Source organism: Desmodus rotundus, chromosome 7 (assembly GCF_022682495.2).
Source record: "Desmodus rotundus isolate HL8 chromosome 7, HLdesRot8A.1, whole genome shotgun sequence".
Lineage (NCBI taxonomy): Eukaryota > Metazoa > Chordata > Mammalia > Chiroptera > Phyllostomidae > Desmodus > Desmodus rotundus.
The window spans coordinates 95,204,494-95,225,877 of record NC_071393.1 but is presented as its reverse complement, the minus strand read 5'-3'; the positions used below and the strand labels follow the sequence as shown (position 1 = coordinate 95,225,877).

The window sequence follows — 21,384 nt, the reverse complement described above, 5'->3', positions numbered from 1 at the left end:
GGTGTCCAGTGTGTACTGGGAACATTGCCTCATTTGGGCTTGTTTGGAAAGTCTGGCGGCAGCACCCGGAGCCAGGGCAGCAGGGATGACCAGCTGGGGTGGTGTTAGCTGCCGGGTGAGCAGCTTACAGTGGTTCTCAGAAGAGCTGGTCCCTGGGGTCAGAATCCAGCCTGGCTCCCCAGCAAAAAGTGGGTTAGCTGGTAGGTCCCAGAGTGCCAAGTGAGAGGCTGTGGCAGTCTTCAGCACAAACCAGCTCTCTCCCCAAAAGCCACATGTCCAAATGAGGACTCCAGTGCCAGGGCTCTCCCCAGATACCCCACATCCCCGGCTCTTGGGGAACCGGCTGACTACAGACCACTCACCAGTGGGGCATCTGAAATGACTCTTCTGGGTCTGCCTGGGGGGGCAGGCCATGGCTAAGGCAACAGCTTCAGTGTCAGCCTCTGTGTTCGGGAGGAAGAAGAGAACCCACACCAACTATAAACTGGGCTTTGTTGTCTAACCTCTTGGTGGGCATTCAGGCCAGGCCGTGGACATGGAAGCGGGGTGGGTGTTTGGAAGTCAGGGGCAGCCTTCACCATCGGGGGCCGCTGCTGCCCCTGGCCGGTGCCGGGCAGACAGAAGCATTCTAGCTGCTGGTCAGAAGAACCTGCTTCATCTCACTCCCTCCTAAGAAATCAACAAGGGTTGGTGGTAGCTGCTGATTTCCTGAGCTTACAAACTTGGCAGGGGCGGCCATGGGGTTTTCTGTAATCCTTCACTGATGGGTTAGATGGTGGGGCAGAGCTCGCAGGAGCAAAGATGACGTTGAGAAAACTGTGTGTCAGAGGAGGAGAGCCATCATCTCCCTTCCTCACGCTGCTGCCAATGAGCCTGCTTGGCGCCGGAGCAGTTGATGGAAACTTCGCTGCTGTTGCCTCCCAGCTCCGGAGGCTGTAGCGTTTGCGTGATAAGAAATTGCCAGGCACTTTCTAATTACAATTATCATCATCATGGATGTCTTTCTTAATTACTTTCTTATAATTAGATGTTGCCTTTTCCTCAGCATTTGTATACTTTGCTGATTGATGACATTTGAGAGCCCCAAAATAGGGACATTTGGGGAGGAGGGCAGGAAGGTGGGGGAAAGGGAAAGGAACCTATTCTTTTCTGGCAACTTGATAGGTTTCAGGGCCTTTGAAAGAAGAAATCGGGGAAAGCAAACGATGGACACGATAGGTCATTTCCTGAGCAGATGTGGAAAGAGCAGCAGTGTAGATTTAGGAGTTGGGCTTTGCAGAGGGTCTCTAAGTGGTAAGCCTTGCAGGAAATGTTCTTGAAAAGCCACCAAAGCTGCCATTTTTCAGGCTTGGGTTTCATTTTAAGAAACGAGGCTGGGATGAAGTACACCCTTGTGGGATGCATTTCGGAGTTAATTAAATAACTGAGGTCTGGGGTAGCTTGATTTTTCTCCAAAGCTAGTGATGCGTTCTGCACATCCCTAGGCCTCAGGGAGCCATTCTAAAGTGGTTTATGCTCCTTGACCAGATGGTTGGTTTTCATCGTCTGTTCCTTTCTTCCTCCCTCTCTCCCGGCCCCTGTAGCCCTGTGTACGGAGGAGTGTGTGCACGGCCGCTGTGTTTCCCCGGATACCTGCCACTGTGAGCCCGGCTGGGGAGGGCCCGACTGCTCCAGTGGTGAGTCTGGGGTGTTCGGGGGTTGTGGGGGCCCCTGGCTCTGGCTCAGGAGGGCCTGTGCTGAGTGCGTGCTAAATTCTTTGTATTGGGCTACAGCTGCCTAGGCGAAGGGGACATCAGGAAAGAGGCATGCCTGCAGTTTGGTATAGGACGGGATGTGGGGCTGGGGGTTCAAGGGCATGGGGATAATGGTTTGTGGAGATCTAGATGGGCGCTGTGTGTTGGTGGAGGGTTGTGTGACTCTGCCTTTTGATGAAACACCTCTAGATACAGTCTTTGAGGGTTGTAGTGAAATTGAGATGCCACCAAAGGGCACAGACCCAGGAGGTCCCTGTTGTCAGGGCCTGGCCCTTAGCTTTGCTAGTCCAAAGGTTGGGTTTTGTGGGTGCTCACGGAGGCTCAGGGGACTGATCCGTGAGACTGGTGGACATTGGGATGCCTCTGTGTCCCCAAAGGTAGGAGAAAGGGACACTTGCAGGGGCAAGTCCCTGTGTTCCTCCATCTTTCTGGGGAAGGCTTCCTGGTAAGCATGGGGGTGAGGTGGATGCCTTTGGGACCGAACAGATGATCACAGCAGCCCCGGGTATGTCTACCGTGGGGCTGGCCATTGAGAGGACGAGGTATTCCCGACAGCTGCTCAGGCAGCCCTCTGCCAGGAGCCCAGATGAAGGCAGATCTTCCCCTCTGGCTCATTCCCCCTAAATACTTGCAAATGATTCCCTTTCCATTGGTACGTCTTGCAGTCACTGGTAGGTGAAGATGTGGTCTTGTTTGATTTTGAAGAGGCTTTGATTAGTGTTACAGCCCATTTTCTTCCTGATCTGAGTGGGGTTTTTTATTGTGACCCGAGCAGAGAACATAGCTAAGCTGACCCATTAGGGGTCTTGCCCCCATGACTGCCCCATCTTTGGGGGCCACTGTCCCACAGTGACTGCAGTAGTGATGAAGAGTTGGAGAGGGGAAAGTGCCAAGGTGGCCCAACGTGGTGCTTTTGCCCTTTTTCTGTTCTCTCTGCTGGGGTGGAAACATCTAGTTTTGGTCCTTTTTTCCGAAGGCCTTGCCTGGAGCCTCCCTGTCTACCCAGTGCATGAGAGCTTACCCACAGAGCAAGGATATTGGATGTGATTTTGTTTTGAGCCTGAAGGTTCTCTCGGATCAGGGAGTCCAAGATCTCTTTAGGTTCAAGAGACTGTCTCCAGTGTGTTGGTGACCTTGGTGGCCTCCTCCTTCCATCTGTTTCACTGTGTTGAAGTGGACCATGCTGAGACACAAGGCCAGGGACTTATTGAGACATAAGAAGCAAACCTGAGGGACAAATGAGTTAAAGGAATGTGCTCAACCAGTCTTTCCGTGAACTAGAGGAAACACAGTTGAAATGCCTGAGAGCTTTTTCCCCCTTGTCTGTGTTCTGTTTTGTGAAATTTTTCTTACAATGAGTCTTTGATGAAGAACTAGCTAACCTGGCTTAGGTGAGCTCTGCTGGGACAGGGCTGCTTGCTGCTGCTGGATTATAATGTCAACGGCAGCCTGTCGGAGGCTGAAATACAGCCTGAGTCCCAGGAGCCCTGCGTGCATATAAATCACCAATCAGAGCCAGTGTCTCTGGTGCTCTCGATATGCTGGGCTATGCTGGGGGGGGCGCGGCCCTGGAGGGTCTTTCAGGCACAGTCTGTGTCTCTCAGGGTTTCTGGTCTGGGGAAAGAACTGGAATAAAGGCAGCACTCAATGATCTTCCCTCTGGAGTGCGTTTATCAGGCATGGAGAGAAACTCAAGGAAACAACCTTGTTTCTTATATTAAAAACCTGGGCTCCCTAACTTCCCCACCCCCAATTCAGTCATCAGACACAGTGCCGAGTAACCCACAACTGTTTCCTCAACAAATCCAACCCCCTGGGGTGAAGAGTCACCACCCCTGGGGCTATGCAAAGGCACGTATGGCTAAACATGCCTTTTACACAGAGAGTCCCAGAAGACATGTTCCAACCCTGTTGTCAGGGACAGCCACGTTGAATGGTGGGAATTCCTAGACTCCCACTCTGAAACCCACTCATAGCACTGACTGAGTGGATGTCCTACCTGGAGCTTTCCAACCTCTGCATGCACCTCCCCCGCTAACGAGGAGCCCGCTGCCTCCTGTGGAAGCAATGATGACCACTGGCAAGTCTTCCCTTCTCTCGAGCGGAACTTTATGTCTACCTTCTACCAGTTGGTTCTCACTCATGATGAAGGCCAGGGCAGCCATGACCCTCCTTTCCACATCTTGAACTCCTTCCAAGGAGCGTAGTGAACAAGGCCACAGATGTGCGGTCATCTCAGAGCAGGTGATAAAAGCCGATGGGGCCACATAGAAGAAACCAGAGTCCCCTTCCGTGGAGCAGCCCTTCAAATATTTGAAGACAGTGAGCGATTGCTTCCCTCCCCCAAGTTTTTATTATCCAAGCTCCTTTATTTCTCATATCACGTGGCCTGAGCTGCCTTCCCCATCTGGTTTCTCTCCAGTGGCTGTTGCCTTTACCCCCTTTAAATGATTATTCCTGGATCTGACCACACAACGGCAGGATGGGGTGGAAAAATGATAATAAAGATAGGTGCTATTTATTGAAGTTTACTCTGCACCAGGCACTTTATCCTCTCATTTAGCCTTCACAGCAACTCCGTGGTGCAGGGATTGTTAGCAGCCATCTGTTACAGATAAGAAAGTTGAAGCACAGAGAGGCTCAACTACCTTCAACAGACACACAGCTAGTAAATGGTAAGACTGGGAGTATCAGTCCAGCAAAACCTAGGTCCTAAACCTAAACACTTAGTTATCATGTTCTCCTCCCTTCTGGATGCTCACCTTCTATTAATACAGCCGCAGGTTGATTGGAAGCCATAGGCGCCCACAAGGGAAGGAAGGACCTGCTTGAAAGATGTGGCCCTGAGATATTGTTGTGGAGGTAGAGGAGTCAGCCGAGGGACGGAAATTGGGACTAGGGTTACTCCAAGCAGTTTGAGGCTGTAACTGTTGTGCCATTGGACGCCTGTCTGCCCACACGTGCTCTGCAGTGCCCTAAGGGCTTAGTGGGAACCGAATCCGTGGGGGTGGGGCCCCTGTCACGCAGTGTGTATCTCTGGAGATTTCTGAATGGGACCTGGCTATAGATGTGTCTCTACAGGTGACATTCTTGCAAGGAAGTTTAATTGAAAGCATCATTCTTATTTTCTGATTCTAAACTTATATGCATCCATGTGAAAAAGAAAATTAAACCTCACAAAAGTATAGACAAAAAAGGCTAAGCCCACACACTTGGGGGTAACTTCTCCTGGCATTCGAGCGCTTTCCCTCCCTGCCGTCTCTCCACACTCTTGCACTGACAGCCAGGTCTGGACGCAGCCTGTGTTATTTAGATCAAATGTATACGCCATGCTGTGACTTGCTTTTTTAACTTAATTTGTGTCATGTACTCCTTTTCTTCTCAATAAACGCAACTCTCCCCCAAATGTTTAATGCCCTTATAGAATTTCATTCTGCGGATTACCAGGAGTGCTTACCCAGCCTCTTGCCAATGGCCGCTTCCGTTGTTCCTGATTTTCCACTCTTTGAGGCCCACCATCCATTATCCAAGATCCTTAGGGCCTGTTGGCTTCAAAATTTATATTTTTCCAGAGCTTAGAAAGCTATATGGTGACTATACCATATATGACGTATGCCCCCAGTGGGGCCTAGGCACTACCCTGCAGTGAAATACAGTAAGACTTCCGCGGTGACATCTAGGTGATCGCATCTCGTGACCACGGCCATAAATCAGTTCCCTGAAGATTGCGTCTATAAATGAGTGTTGGTGCTGACCTTAAAATTTTTTTTTCCTTTTGGACTTTCTAGAAATTTTGGACACAGGGATAAGGGACTGTGGCCCTGTGTAAAAATACTGCGGTGATTCCTCCTGTGCATAAATCTTTGCCCACTTGTTCCAATTTCTTCTTAGGATAAATTCCTGGGAGTGGCAGGGAGGGCCATAAAGATCCATCTGCCTGCTGCCTACCCCAGCCCTGCCCTTTGTGGCTGCCGAGATTGATGGCTTTGAGAGCTGTGAGGGGGAGGAATCCAGCGCTGGGGTGGGGTGGGGACTTCTCGTTCTCTTCCAGACCTATAACCCCATAGCCTAATTTCTTTAAGGCCTGGACTAATTTCTCTCTGCTCCATAAAAGAAGTGAGGTGATGCTAATGTGCCCGGTTGGTGGACACACATGAGCTACTGTGGATAATTCTGAGATGCTGGATGGACTGATGTGGGGAAGTGGAGTGGCTGCACCTCGGTCGTAAACCTCCATCCCATATAATAATGAAGAAGAAAAGGATGAAACGTCAGTCTACCCTGAATAAAGACTACAGAGTGACTCTTATTAAATTGCACTAATCTCACAAGTGGAGATAAAAAGAAGAAAGTTTTCCTATATTGAATATCTAGCTTTTTAAAGTAATTAGGAATATTAAAGCACTGACAATGATTGAGATAGAAGCATTATTCATAACTTTTATTTCCGCACTGGGCAGTGATCCAGTATATTTCATTTATGAGGTTTTAGCTGTAAGGAGAAGGACGTGAGCCAATTCCTAAATTAAATATGCCCTGTTAACTTTTATAAATGTTACCAAAGAATCAACTTGGAAATTTAAGCCTTCAGTGTATTATTTAATTATTCCATTTCTCGGGTCCCGCTTCTCTGCCTCCATCTCATGGTGCTTGGAAGTTTGGGTTCTGGGCTATAGAATAACGTTTTGGTTTTGGGCTCAGGCCTCCCCAGAAGGGCTGGGTTAGGCAAGACAGAGAAGCACCGCCCCCACCATTTCCTCACCATTTCTCACATTCTTAGATTCCGCTAAACTGGCTTTGCCCGGATGCGCAGACTGCAGGGCAGCGAAAGCTCACTGCACAGTGTCTTACTATCTCTCTGAGCTCCCCGCACCCCCAGTGCTGGGTGCCAGGCAGGCCTGAAGAGCAGGCCTGAGTAATGAAGGCAGCGGGAACCAAGTTGGGACTCCACCAAGAGTAGCTTCTGCCAAGTTAAACGTATCCTTACCTTGAGCGGTGTGTGGGACCCCTGGCTGACTCGGCTGTCGGTTATCCTTGCAGCTTAAAATAAAACACGTGACAGCTCAGAAATATGCCCACACTCCTCAGCGAGCCTGGGGTCAAAGCTTTTCAAACTGAGGTATGTGTTTGCTAGAGATTTTGTTTCTGTGTGTGGTAAAGTATACACAACATAAAATTTATTGTTTTAACCATGTTTAAGGAGACAGGCCTGTGGCAGTAAGTACAGTTACACTGCTGTGCAACAACTATCACCACCCATCTCCAGAACCTTTTCCTCTTCCCAGCTGAGCCTTCATCCCCACCAAACTCTACCTGCCCGCCCCTCCTCCCAGCCACAAGCAACTGCCACTGGTTTTCTCCTCCACAGACCTGACTACCCTAGGAGCCACATGTAAGTGTCATATGACAGCTGTCACTTTGAGCCTGGCTTATGTCACTTAGTATGATATCTGCAAAGGTTGTCTCTGCTCTGGCATGTGCTAGAACCTGCTTGCTTTCTCAGGCGGAGTAAACTCCCTTGGTGTATGGACCACATTCCGTTTATCCACTCACCTGTCCAGGGACGCCTGGGTTTCTTCCGCCCCCTGACTTGCTTCTTTTACTTCTTTGGGTATGTACCCAGAGTGGGTTGCTGGGTTATGTCATAATTCTGTTTGTTTTCTGAGGGAATCGCCACACTGTTTTGTACAGCGTGTGCACCATTTTACATTCCCACCAGCAATGCACAGGGTTCTAATTCCCCACATTTTTGTCAACGCTTGTGATTTTCCCTGCTTTTGATGATTGCTATTCCGGTGGGTGTGAAGTGCTGTCTCACTGCGGTGCTGGGGCACATTTCCCCAATGATCAGCAACGTCTGAGTATGTGTCTCTTCGTGTGCTTCACTGGCTGTTTGTGTATCTTTGGAGAAATGTCTATTCAGGTAATCTGCCCATTTTTTTAAACTGGGTTATGTTGTTGTTGAGTTGTATGTGTTCTTTATAAATGCTGGATATTAATCTTATCAGATATATGATTGAAAATTTGTCTTCCTAGAACGTGGGTTGCCTTTTCACTCTATTAAGAGTGCCCTTTGATGCACGAAGGTTTTTAATTTGGGCAAATTCCAGTTTATCTATGTTTTCATTTGTTGCCTGTGTTTTGGTGTCAGTCCAAGAAATTATTGCTAAATCCAAAATCATGAAGCTTTTCCCCTGTGTTTTTGTCTAAGAGTTTTATAGCTGAAGCTCATGCAGTTGGGCCTTTGATCCATTCTGAGCTAACTTTTATGGTGTAAGGTAGGGGTCCAACTTCAGCTCTTCTACACATGGATAGCAAGTTTCCCCGGCACCATTTGTTGAAAAGCCTTTTGCTAATAATTCCTGAAGCTATGGAGTTTACATTTTTCACCGTGTAATGGCACATTAGTTACTTGATAAGTAATTTAAGCATTATTTGTTATATTAAAACATACAGATTTATTATAGAACTGAATGTAGAATTGGCCTTTACTTTTTAAAATGTGGTCACTCGAGCCTTTGGTGGACCCGTCGCTGCTATGCCATCGGGCACCCCTGGAGGCAGGGAGGTTCTAGGGCTGAAGCTTGAGAAGCAGTGGGAAAGGCAGGAAGACTGTAACCAGAATTAGATCTCCCAGTGACTGTTTGCAAGGATGGTTTAGAGGGATCAGGGCTCAAGCCCCTTCCCCACTGCATTTTGGGGAACTCTGTCTTCCCGCCAGCATGCCGGGCTGCCTGAAGTACCCCACACACGGTCTGTGCCTGGGCTCCTTGGCTCAGGATTGGCATAAGGGCTCTGGTCCAGCCTGCACTACCTCGTCTGGGGTGCTCCAGGGCCTCAGCACTCTCCCACAATGCTCAGTGCTGACCTGCAAGCGCTGACAGCCCTAGGACCCGCATAGCACTGGCTTGGGCGTTGTTTTCCTGGAGCTCTCTTCACGTATGTGAAAGCCTTCCTCCACATATTCCTGGAATGGAGTGCTGGGCAGTACGATCTAAAATCCCCACACCAAATCCGTGGTCACTGAGATCTCATGATTTAACTTGAAACCATTAGATCAAGTGCTGGGAGGGACCTCAGAAATTGTCTGCTCTGCTTCCATTGCACAGACGGGCAAACTGAGACGCAGAGAAGGGAAACTGCTTGCCTGCAGTTCCCCAGGGAGGTAGCGGCAAAGCTGCAACTTAATCCTAGGTCTCCTGACTCCCATGCCTTTGTCTCCCGTGAGCGGCTCTTGGAGTTCAAGGCTGGAGTTGTCTTAGGGGTAGATGGGTCTCATTATAGCAAAACAAACAGGCCAAGCTGTTCTACGAACTTGTGCAGATGACCGAAAGGTTCCAGACCCTCCTGGTTCCTTCTCTGCGCAGGCCTGGAGGACAGAGTCGTGACTACAGGTCAGGCCAGGGCACTGGGATTGGGGACTTTGCGGGGAGGGAAGTGGGGAGTCAATCCTGCCATCTTCCCATGATGCTCTGTTTCTGGGAAGTCAAAATCCAGCATCAGGGGCCCTGGTGACCTTTACGCTGACATCCTGGAGGGCAGCATCCCATCCTTCCCCCCCACCCCACCGTGCACAGGCCTCCTGCGATTCTCTCATCATCCTGGGACTTGGAAAAGGAGTGAGGAGGGGGGACAGCCATGGGTGGGGGCCTTATGACTCATATCCTCGCCTCCCCGCTGTGGGGGCTCCTGGTGAGCCCTGGGTTGCTTCATCTGAGAGGGGGTGTGCAGAGGGGCGGTTTGCCAACAGGGAGGCTGCAGCTCTCCCGTGCTCTTTTTTCACTACACTGAGCCGGCAGTCAAGGTTAAAGCGACTTCAGATGAATCACCACAAAGCAATTACACTGCCGGTCCTCGGTTCCTTGCAAGCTGCTCTGCCCAGCCTGCGGCCCTCGCAGAACCGCCTGGGCCGCCTTCTGTCGGCATCTGCTGCATCCGTGGGCCTCCCCGGATGGTGGGCCCCCGCATCAGCACGGCACGCAGGGTGCAGTCACCGTGATGGGGCTGGAAGGGAGCTGTGGATGTGGCAGCAAGTGCTCGTTCAAGGTCTGTGCGTGAGAGGCTCTGCTATCCCCTCAGAATTCTAATTTTAGACATAAAAGAATTCAGTAGCTGGGGCTGTGGGCCCTGTTGGCTCAGTGTTCTCCGTCCCTTAGTCCCATGTCACGCACATTTATCGAGTACTTCTCAGACGCTAATGCTGCAGGGGGCCTGGCTGGGGGAGGGGGTTGGGGACGAGGAAGGCGTAACCCCATCCTCAGGGAACTTGAGCAGAAGTGAGCACCACCAGCCCAGAAAGGAGAGAGGAAGAAGAATCTAGGCAGAGAGAAGGTTCTGGCTTTTATGGGAGGTGGCACCTGGACAGCTCAGGAAAGCCATCAGGGGAGGGGAGAGGAAGGAAGGAACCAGGTGTGTGCCGTGGTCTCATTTTTGATGAAGAAACTGAGGCGCAAAGAGGTTAAGTGGATGCCTGAGTCCCCCCAGCTGGTGAGTGTCAGAGCGGGTCTGACTGACTCTTTCCACAGGACACGGAGGAAGGGGGGTCAGAAATGTGAGAACCAAGGCATTGTGAGGCTGAAAGAGACCTCAGTCCAGCCCCAGCCTGAGTCCTGCGGGGTTGGGCTGCAGGGGAAGGACAGTGGGAGGATGAATCTGCCGGCCTCTCTGCCTGTCTTTCCACCCTTGGCCATCGCCTCTCCCAGCCCCTGCCCCCCTCTTTTGGGGGACCCCCAGTGTTGTTTATGCTCTGGAAGCTGTGAAGAGGTTTGTGTCCTCCCAGAGTTTCTGTCTTCTAAAGGTGCCTCCCTGGAGAAATGGGAAGTGAGAGGGTGCAGACATGGGGTGCTCTGCCCTCATGGGGGCCCAGACCATTGGGTGGGTGAAGATGAGGCTGAGCTGGGGGCAGCCCATGGAGACCCCAGAACCCAGGACTGAAGGCAGCTGATCCCCCACCCCATGTCTACTCCTGGACTGAGTCCTACTTCTGTGATGACGCCTACCAGGGAAGGAGGGGAGACCTTCCGAGAGCCCCCTTTCCAGGTCCAAGGAACCGAGGAAGGCTGTGGGGGGAGGGGGCAGGGCCACTGCTCCTCCGACTCCTTGAGAGAGGGCAGCCTCCCCAGGTTTCACTCCTCTGTCCTCTGCCCCTCTGCCTTGCAGACCAGGAGAGATACTGGGACCGGTCTGTCTGAGAGGGTCGGGCAAGGCCCTAGTGTATGCAGTCTATCTGAAAGTCAACTTTTTTTAACCTGAGAAAGCCAGAAATCAGATAGCCTGGAGTCTGCATTAGCTGTGTGTTCAAAAGGCTGCTGTAGGGTGGGGGAGGGAGGTACATTCTGCCCCACTCAGCTCCGGCCATCTGCTCCCTGAGAACAAAATTAATAAGTAAATGACACACAGGGAGTCCTAAGAAGTGGGAAGAGGGAGGAGGATAGGGGAACCCACCTAGAATGTGACAAAAGCAGAGCAGAGGGGCAGGAGCCCAGTTGGTGTCATCGCGCGGGCCGGAAGCTGGCACTGACGCCTCTCCCCGGCCCCACTCAGGCAGGAAAAGGGCACTGTGCCCATCCCCACATGCTCACACAGGCCCGCATGCCTGTCCTCCCAGGGTGGGCACGTGGACTGGGTCTCCATGGGAAACACAGCTCCTCCGAGGAGGAGATCACGAACTGCTCCCACCAGCCTGGAGCAGCCTGCAACCCTGCAGGGAAGGGGAGGGAGGAAGTGCTTCCTCTCTGGGGCCAGGAGGAGCCTGCTGAGGGCAGGTCCGGCTCTCCAAGACCTGCCCCATCCTAACTGACTTTCAGTTCAGTCCGGGTCAGCTCAGGCCGGCTGTGTGCCCGGCACTGTGTGAAGATCTCCTTTCATCCTCCTGCTGCCCTGCTGCCCGTGAGGTGGGGACTGCCACCCAGCCTGCAGTTGAGGAGGCTGAGGTCCAGGGACAGTTAGTCATCCCCTCAGCTGCCCTGGAGTGTGAGCTCCTTTCACTGAGGCGTATTTCTACCAGAACGCAGGGCTGTGGAGGAGGTGGCACTTGAGGCTGAAAGTGAGGAAGTCTGGGCTTGGCTGAGTCTAAGTCAGCTTCGACTTCTCTCCGAGCTGACATCCAGTTCTTACTATACATGCTATCCCATCCATTATTGTTTTCCCCATTTTTTGTATGAGAAAACTGAGGCTCAGGGAGGTGAAGTACCTGGCCCAAGGGCACACAGCTAGTAAGAGACAGAATCAGGGTTTGAACCCAGGCAGCCACACTTGCAACTCTGGTTAATGCTTCTTTACATGGCTCTCTGCCTTCCCCGTCCAGCCCCTCCCATACCCAGGAGGTAGGGAGGTGGCTGAAATGGAAACAAGATCATGTCACTTCCCTTTACCTGCCAGGAAGTGCCCCAGCTCCTTGACCAGGCCTTCGAGACCCCTCTGGGTCTGAGCCTGCCTAGTGTTCAGCCTCCTCTCTCCTTGACCCACCCCCTCCCCTCTCCCAGCCCTCCTTTATCCACTGACCCATTGCTCTTTTGCCTTCAAAGCCCAACTCAGGTGCTACCTCTGCTGTGAGGCTTCCTGATTCCCACAGCCACCCCAGACGATTATCATTTGATTGCATGTTCGCTCCCTTCTCAGCCCCCGGCCCCTGCGGCCTTCTCAGTGGCAGGACCCAGGCCTTACCTGTCTCCATCACCTGGTGCCCAGCATGTGCCCGCAATGCTAGGCATCTGACACAGTGCTAAGTGGGATCCAGTGGATTTGTTCTCCCCTTTTATCAGGTTTTTGTTCCTTCAGGAGATGCTCAAGTGTGGATGCTAGAACTAGGGGAGAGCATTGGGGCTCTGGGGTGAACACCTGGGAGAACGTAAAGCCATGTCCCTTGATGTTCCAAAGCTTCTTACCTATCGGTGCTGCCCACGCACTCTCCCCGAGGATTGCCGTGTGAGGCTAGGAGTCAGGTTGCTCCTTCAGGGAAGGCACAGATCACATCTAGCTGATGAAGTGGGACAAGTGCTAGGAAGGCAGTGGAACCAGAGCTCAGAGAAGGGTAAGACTTGGAGCTTCAATAGCCAGTGGTGTAAAGAAAGGGCGTTCCAGGGCAACTGACTCACATAAGCAAAGGCACTAAATGGTGAGCAGGTGCGTGTGGCTGAAGCAGAGGGAGCCTGCTGAGGAGCGGGAGCCGGGCCACACAGGTAAGCCAGGCCAGGTGGTATGGGGCTCTTACATCAATAGCCTGAGGAGCTTGGACGTTATTCCATGGGCCTCGGGGAGCCCTGAAGGCTCATTTTTTATCATCTAAGTCTGCACTGTTTCCTAGTAGGACAACCTCCTGTTTCTTCTCCCAAGTAACTGGTGACCAGATCTGGGCCTAAGCCTGGGAACAGAAGGGATGTTGTAGGCTCTGATTTACCCTTCCAGTCCTGGCTAGTCCCTCCAGGCCAGCTGGACCATGCTCTCCTGTCCCTGTCCCTGGCTGGAGGTGACCAAAGAACATATGGCAGGTTATCTTGGCATTGTGTGGAAGGCAGATTGGATGGGGGAGACTGCTGTGATTAAGAGTTGGCCAATGGATCTGGGCCGGGGATGACCCACAGAGGCTGGCTTGGACGTCTCCTGACACCTTCCTGCCTCCCCGGCCAGACCAGAGGGGCAGACCTGATGGCTAGTGGGACGTCCTATGCAGAGCACCTGGAGCTGGATCTGCTGGTCCCTGGATCTCTGACTTCCAGTCCGCCTCTGGGGCAGCCCTTCGCCTCTAGTCCTCAGACACCAGAGGGGCCCCAAAGCCGGCAGCAACTGCCCACCAGAGCTCAACGGCAGAGGCAGCCCAGGCCGGGGCATCTGTCACCCTCTAATAAGGAAAGCCCATTCTGGCAGGCTGGGTAATGGCTTCAAATTGAATAATTAATAAAGTTATAAAATATGTCTACTATATGGCCAGAATAATTCAGCTCAATTAGAAGCAATTATTTCTTGCAGTTATGCCACTTGGTATTTTTTATGAACAGCTGTAGCAACAAGACATGATTTCCAGATTTGTCTGCCTTCGTGAGAGGTTCTGTTGAGACCAGTCCTTCCCCAGGGCTTTTTCCAGGTGTGAAATATCCATCTCTTATCCATCTGTCTGTGCATCCATCTGTCTAACCAGGTATCCATTTATCCATCTGTCCATTCATCTATCCCTCTATCATCTGTCCATGTATGCACACATCCATTTGTTCCTCCATTTATCCATCCATTTATCCAGTAGACATTCCCTGATCCCCTTCCCTGTGCCAGTACGCTAGGTTCTGGGCATGTGGACATGGGCAAGACCCTGCTCCTGCCCCCAGGGAGCTCCGAGCCCAGGCAAATGGACTTTTGAGTTGGGCAAGCTCTCATTCCTGTTTCTCTTCAGAGGTCCTGTCAGATATGATTTTTGTCCTTCATGATTTTCCATGTGTTCCAGGAATACACATGTAAATATTTGGAAGTTACCCGTGGCCTTGAGCCAGGTAAGTCCCTTTCCTGAGATGGTTCAGCTTTTTGGCCTACATTTCAGAGTTTACTGCTTTTGCCGCCTTCAAAACATCCACTTTTTGTCAGGTGGAGATCAGGAGATGTGGGATCCAGCTCTGCCCTGCCTCTGGGCTTCAGTGTGACCTGGACAAGACATTTACTTTTTCTTGGCTCACCTGTAAAGTGAGAAGTGTGAAGAATCACTGTGAGTGCACAGGGATGGCAAGAGGCTTGGGCCACCTGTTAGAGACCCAAGTTTTTTCCCTGGGGCACTAGACATAAGCTGATTCTCAGTTAAACCAATTCATACTTTATTTATTTTTTTAAAAAGATTTTATTTATTTTTAGAAAGAGAGGAAGGAAGGGAGAAGGATAGGGAGACAAACATCAATGTGTGGTTGCCTCTCATGTGCCCCCGCACTGGGGACCTGTCCTATAACCCAGGCAAGTGCCCTGACTGGGAATCAAACCAGCACCTCTTTGGTTCACAGGCCAGCATTCAATCCACTGAGCTACACCAGCTAGGGCAAATCAACTCATACTTTATAGGCACCCTGCAAGAAATCCTTTCATAAAGCAAATGCTCTTTTTGCAGTGAAGATATCCTCCTCCTGATTTCTCTGCTTGGACATCGAGACTGTTCTTATAGGGCGGCAAAACCATGACTTGATTTATTAAGTCTCCACAGAGCCCTTGCTGTGAGCTCAGCTCTGTGCGGGGGGAGTCTGATGGAGTTATCTGGTGAGTTATATTACGGTCGCCAAACATTTGTTAGGGCCCTGCCGTGTTCAGGACTCTGGAGGTGCAGGTAGAACTACATCCTGACTCAGAGTCAGCCTCTCCAACACGGGTTCCCTTCTGCCTCATTGTGAATCAGGCCATCAGAGCTAGCAAGTCAAAGTGACAAGGGGGACCACCCCTGGGAGAAGCCACCCCTGGGAGAAGCCACCCCTGGGAGAAGGTATTTGCAACACATATAACCCATAAAAGATTAGAAATCCACTGTATATATACATATATATGTATAGATTTTTTAAAATCTTACAAATCAATAAGGTCAACCCAAGTCAAACACCGGCAAAGAATATAAGCATGCGCTTCACAGGAAAAGGATGTCTCAGGGCAATGAGCATATGAAAAGATGCTCTCCTGCTGGTAATCAAAGAAATGCAAATTAAAACTAAGAGAGGCTGACATATCATACCCAGCAAATTGGGGAAAACTAATTTCTGATAACACCAAATGCTAGTTAGGATGCAGGCAGATGGACATCTCCTATGCTGCTGGGGCGAGTGCGAGCTGGCAGTGCCGTTTTAGGGAGCAATTTGGTAGTTCTAAATAAAGCTGGAGATAATACCCCCATAACACCACCTTTCTCAAACATTTCTTTCTATCACAGCTTAGATTAAGAACTGTATTTTATATTATGTTCCAGCACATACATATTCACTAATATTTTAAAATCTCTTCTATAGAATTTTTAAAAAATGATAGTCGTGACCTTTATATTGATTTCATGATTCTCTTCTGGGTTACAACCCAGCGTTTGAAAAATTCTGCTCCCCGAGAGCCTCTTTGACTTGAGCAAACAATGTTGTCATTGTTTGTAATGGTGAAAAGCTACTAGTAGCCTAGAGGTCCCTCAAGAGGGCAATGGATACATTGTAACACTTTCATAGGGTGGAATCCCCGTAGCAGTTTGAAGGAAGGAACTAGCGTCATACCTGTCTACCTGGATGAAGCTCTCAGAGATAATATTGAGTGAAGAAAGCAAGTTACAGAGGGCTACATACATACCATACAATTTCATGCATATAAAGTTTAAAAGCATGCAACATAATGACTATATTAGTTATGGGTACATTTGGATGTAGTAACAGTATAAAAACAGATGTGGAAATGATAAACACTAAATTCAGGATTATATTATCCTGGGAGGGAGGAGGAGGAAGGCATAGGGAGGGATATGCAAGGGGTTTCAGGTGTATGATGCTTTATTCTAAAACATACACATCTTTATCAAAAATGGGGACTATTAAGGTTTGTTGGATGAACATACCATGTTTTAATTTTCTCTAAACTTTTTAATATGCTTGAAATATTCCATATGCAAAAGAAAAGGCCTTTGTCTCCTCTTTCTCCACCTGTCTGCACCTAAGCTCATGTGAAGAAAACAAAGTGTTAGTTTATGCTAAACTTAGATGTTCATGCCAATCAGTTCGGTTCAACCAGTGCTCAGTGAACACCTAACTATGGGTCTGATGGTGCCAGGCATGGGCTGTGGAACAGGCAGGAAGAGGGGGCAATGTTACAGGTGAGCATTGGGCTCTCAGCAAGGGCACAGGCTGCACACCCATCTCAGCAGGTACTCCTGCCGCAACGAGGGTCCCAATGTTCAGAGCCTGTGTCTCCCTGGGGAATCAGGGAAGTCTCCCTGGAGGAGGTGAGGGTTGAAATGGGCCTTGAAGGCTGGACAGGGATTGATTAGTTAGAGACTCTGGAGAAGAGAGGAACCTTGAGCTCCAGAAAGCTCCAGGTCCGCATGGGAAAGAAATGGTGGGGCAGCACAGGCCTCTGAACTGGAGCACCGAAGCTGACATGGGAAATGCTCCCTTGGCGGCAGTGCCCAGCGGGAGGCAGACAAATGGAGTGGAGAGGTGGGTCTGATTCATCACTGGGGCTTAGGAGAGCTGGGTTCCTGGAGCCTGTAAGAAATTGGAGACAGCCTGCTCGCTGCAGAAAAGCACCACCTGTCAGGGGCAGCCTGTTCCACCACACATCCTTGGGTGAGGCCCCCAAAGGGAAGAGGGGACAAAGTTTTGCTCAAATCCCAAACTTCAAATTTATTTGACCAGCTCCCAATAAATTCCTCACACCAAAGGCCTTGCTATCCATCTCAGAGTGGCGGGCAGAGGGGTGGGTGGGCTGCACAGGAGGTGGGTGTCTGAGATTGCTTGGGGACAGGGCCACATGTCTTGCCAGGAGGCAAGCCCCTAAATCCTCCTGACTTGCTCCCCTTCTAGTAAATTCGAATAGTTTAAAATAACTCCCTCTGACCTTGAGGCTGGTTCCAACTTTGTGCCATCCATCAGCCCTAACCGATTTCTTATTAAGGCTCTGCTGTTCCCTGGGGAAAGTTACCACCTTAAATCAAAGGGCCGACAGGACAAGGGAGAGACAGAGGAGCTGGAGGCGGCGGGAGACAGCAAGTCAGGAAGATGAGGTTCTAGTGCTACTGCTGGAGCGAGCTGGGGACCTTCCCAGATCCCAGCTCGCCTGGGGGCTAAGGACATAGTTGCCTAACTCTGCATGGCTGGAAAAGGCTCAGAGGTGAGCCCCTTCCTATGGTTTCCCAGAAGCCAGCAGGGAGAGGGCTCGGAGAAAGTGGACTCACAGACCTGACTGCCTTTACCCTTCATTCATTCACTCATCTGTGAGCACATTTCACTTATTTAATCCATTTGTGTGGGGTGCCGGCTGTGTGCCGGATCTAGGTGCTGGGGAGACAGCAGAAACAAGACAGAGTGCGCGGAGCTCTCCTTCTAGTGAGGGAGACAGCAAACAAGCCCAGAAATGAACACGGCACTTCCCGATGTTGGTGTGCAGACAATAAAAGAGTATTGAGTGAGGCAGGGTGGTCAGCAAAGGCCTCCCTGAGGAGGGGACATCCGAGCCAAGACCTGAATGGTAAGAAAAAACAACATACCAGAGAATTGGTATGTTGGTCAAACTTACTAGTACTTAGTAAATCTTTGACTCAGCAGAACAGAATTTGTTTTATGCACGGAAGACAATTGCTAGGCCAGGCTCTGTTGCGGATCTATAAATGAACAGGCAAGTTCATGCCCTGCACAGTGCCTTCAGTCTAGTAGCTGTGAGCGCCCAGCTGCCCCAGGAACTGTAGGGCAGAGTGCTTTGGGTGGGACCACAGCACTGGACTGAAGGCTTGAAGAAGACACAGGCCCCTTCCAGCTGGGATGAGCAGGGAAGGGCTCCTGGAGGGCAGAGCACCTACAGGGTGTCATGTGGCAGGATGTGGGCTCTGCAGACAGTGCTGGGCCCGCATAGTGTTCATGTATCCTCTCAGGTGCAGGTCCTGAGTGGGCACACATGTCCTATTCGTTACCGGGTGAGCCGGGGCAGGGAGGAACTTGGGGTTGGAATTAGCTGTCTTTTAATGATTGGCAGCAGGATGAGTGATGTGGATTGTTTTTTCCTGGCTGTTACTGCTGCCAAAGCAAATTACTGAGGTGTCCCCTCATGTCTGCCTCACATGTCTCTCAGCGCCGGCTCCCAGCCCTGCCGGGGAGCTGGAGCCCTTGGTGTTGCAGATCACGGGAAGTGACAGGTCTCCCATACAGCTCAGGGCTCTCGGGGAGACAGCATGAGCCACACGAGCAACTCTCTGTCCTAAGTCAACACAATTCGCTTAGCAAACAAAGATGAGCAGGACAGATTCCTCTGTGTTTGGTCTCAGCGCCCAACATCTCTGGACATTAGTCACAGTCAGAAGATTCAGGGGACAGCCAAGAAATGCAGTGACTTTCCAGGCAGCTTGGAAGGTGATTGGCTGATGTCTTCAAAGGCCAGCACTGCAGCTCACTGTGGGGACTGCTGGGGGGGCAGGTCCAGGCTGGCGCTGGGAGACAGGCGGTAGTACAGCCCCTTCCTTATGGAACAGAGTCTAGTAGAGGGAGGAGGCAAGTCAGTCAGTGTGACGGTGTCGTGCTGCTTTCTTATGCCTGGGTACCGCTTAGGAGGAGGCGGTGGGAGGGAGGGGGCAACTCCTTAAGATGGACCTTTGGTGGGGTTGTTTATTGCCCCCACTCTATGCCCGCGCGGTACTTGACACAGAATAGAACGAGCAATGTGAGACGTTGTGGCCGCTAAATTATACTGAGATGCCACCACTGAAACGAATGACAGCCATCTTTTCCTAGTTCTTGGGGGGGTGGAGAGATCAAGCTGATGCATACTTTTCTGCAAGTTCTATATTTGTTTGTTTGGTTTTAAAATCTTCTTGTAACCATTTGTTTCTACAGCTGCTTGACTACACAAAAATCTAGGAACAGGGATGGAAGCACCCTGATGGAAGCACGTTATTTAAGCACCCGTGTGTGGTGGGTTCTGGGCCGGGCACGCACAGACATTACTCTCATTTAGTCCTCCCGACAGCCTCGCACATCATCCTCATTCTGCAGGTGAGGAAACAGAGAGGCCGAGTTTCAGGCAGAGGCTGACTGGTTTGGAAGGCTACGTCTGTGGAAGATACTATTTGCCTTAGCCCACAGTTATCTAGTGCGCTACAAAGATACCCCCATACTGGAGCTGGCCTCCGCTTGAATACCCGCTTACAGACGACTTAACGAAAGATGGTTGAACACCACTTTTGCTCAGCGGTCATCCCATAATCCTGAGCGTTCTTCCTTTCCTGTCAAAGTGGATGTCAGACATCCGTGTCCCAGGCAGGGTAGGTTTCAGCGGTTGGAGCTTGGTCCCAACTAGTCACAGAGCAGCAGGCGACATCTCGGGCAGGTGTGCCTTTCGAGTCTCCGGAGCCCGGCTCTCTGACTGCTAGCTGCAAGTTCTGTTTGAAGGGACAGCCGCAGCTCCCGGGTCCCAAGAACTTTTGCCAAAGCTGGGCTTCCCAAGCCCTCACTACCTGTGGGGGCGACCTTGGGGCTGTCCCCTGCCCCTGAGACCAGACGAGTGACCTTTATTCCAGTCTCTCCTGAATGTCTTCTCCAGACCGCCAGGGTCGTTTCCCCTGGGTTGGGAACAGCAGAGAGGGACCTAGGTATTCTTACTAGTTACAGCAATTCTCTTAAAACAGGGGTCAGCAAATAGCAGCCCCTGGGCCATGTCTGTCCCACAGACCACTTTTGTGAATAAACCTTTATTGGAACACAGCCAAGCTCATTCATTCCTGGATGTCTATTACTGTGTTCTCACCACACTGGCAAAGCCAAGTACTTGTGACAGGGACTGTCTTGTCCACAAAGCAAAACATATTTACTGTCTGGCCCTTTACAGAAAATCTTTGCTGATTTCTCTGTTAGAACGTCAGAACTTTTTAGTGTGTTCACCCCATGAAAAGTATTAAGTGCCTTAAAGGCAGGATCACCAAACCTTTTCATCAGCTGGGATAATTTTATAACAATAACAACAGTAGCCACAGCAGGGCTGGGGTTAGTGCTCACCCGTGCAGGCCGAGGGCCCAGGCCGTGGCGGCGTGCTGTCTGCTGGAGCTTGGACAAGTTATACGACCTCTCTGTGCCTCTCTCTGCGGCTGCTTGTGAAATGGGAGCTACTCAGGGCGCTGCTGTGGGGGCCGGACAAGGCGGCACTTGTAGAGTGCTTAGACACGCCTCGACGAAGTGTTCGCTGGATGCTGGTCTGCCCCTGTAACCCTCACAGCAGAGCCTTTATCCCAGGCATGGACAGGGCCCTGCCCACCCGAAGCCTGCTGTCTGACATCAGAAACAGGAGGTTTGGGCTCACTCACCACTAGACAACTCCCTTTCTGAACTCCGCTAGACTTGGATGGTGGGAGACACTGTATGCTTGTGGTCTTCAAGTTGGTGTCATTACCATTCCCAGATTGCAGGCGCAGGAGCTGATGCTGAGGCAGGGTGAGGGGCCACGGGAACGTAGGACTCGATGCAGGATGTCTGACCCCGGAGCACTCAGTAGCCAAGCGCCTGCCACGCACTGGTGACTCTCAGCCAACTGAGCCCCTGGTGGTCCCTCATAGCAGGCACCCTTGCTTGATGAGTAAATTCATGAGTGAGAGACACTGTAAGAACAGGCTGACCGCAGAGACGGTTGTGCATTGTCACAGGGGGCTTGTACAACTGGCTACTCAGCCCCACTCATGACCATCACCCCCATTACGGGATGACGGAAGCAACCAGCCGCCTCTAGTTTGGAGCCCACAACCGTGGCCTGATGGGAGAAGCTCTGACAGGGAGCCATGGAAGACAAGGGTGAAGTGGAAGGAGCACTGGGTTTAGAGTTAGGACACTGGATTTGAATCCCAGCCCCGGCACTAACATTCTGTGTGACTTCAGGAAGTTACTTGCCCTCTCTGAGCCTCAACTTCCTCATTTTTCAAATTTAGGCATTAGATTTCACTAGGTCAGTG

At 51.0% G+C, this 21,384-nt stretch overlaps 1 protein-coding gene across 3 annotated transcripts in view; it reads left to right on the top strand.

Moving 5' to 3' along the window:
* Nucleotides 1-21,384, top strand: part of MEGF11 (multiple EGF like domains 11) — a 354,762-nt gene that overhangs the window by 180,263 nt on the left and 153,115 nt on the right. For all 3 annotated transcript variants that reach the window (XM_053928049.1, XM_053928047.2, XM_071221987.1), the window contains exon 5: nucleotides 1,584-1,676. In XM_053928049.1, coding sequence (XP_053784024.1) covers nucleotides 1,584-1,676 — 93 coding nt within the window. The remainder of the gene's footprint in view (nucleotides 1-1,583; nucleotides 1,677-21,384) is intronic.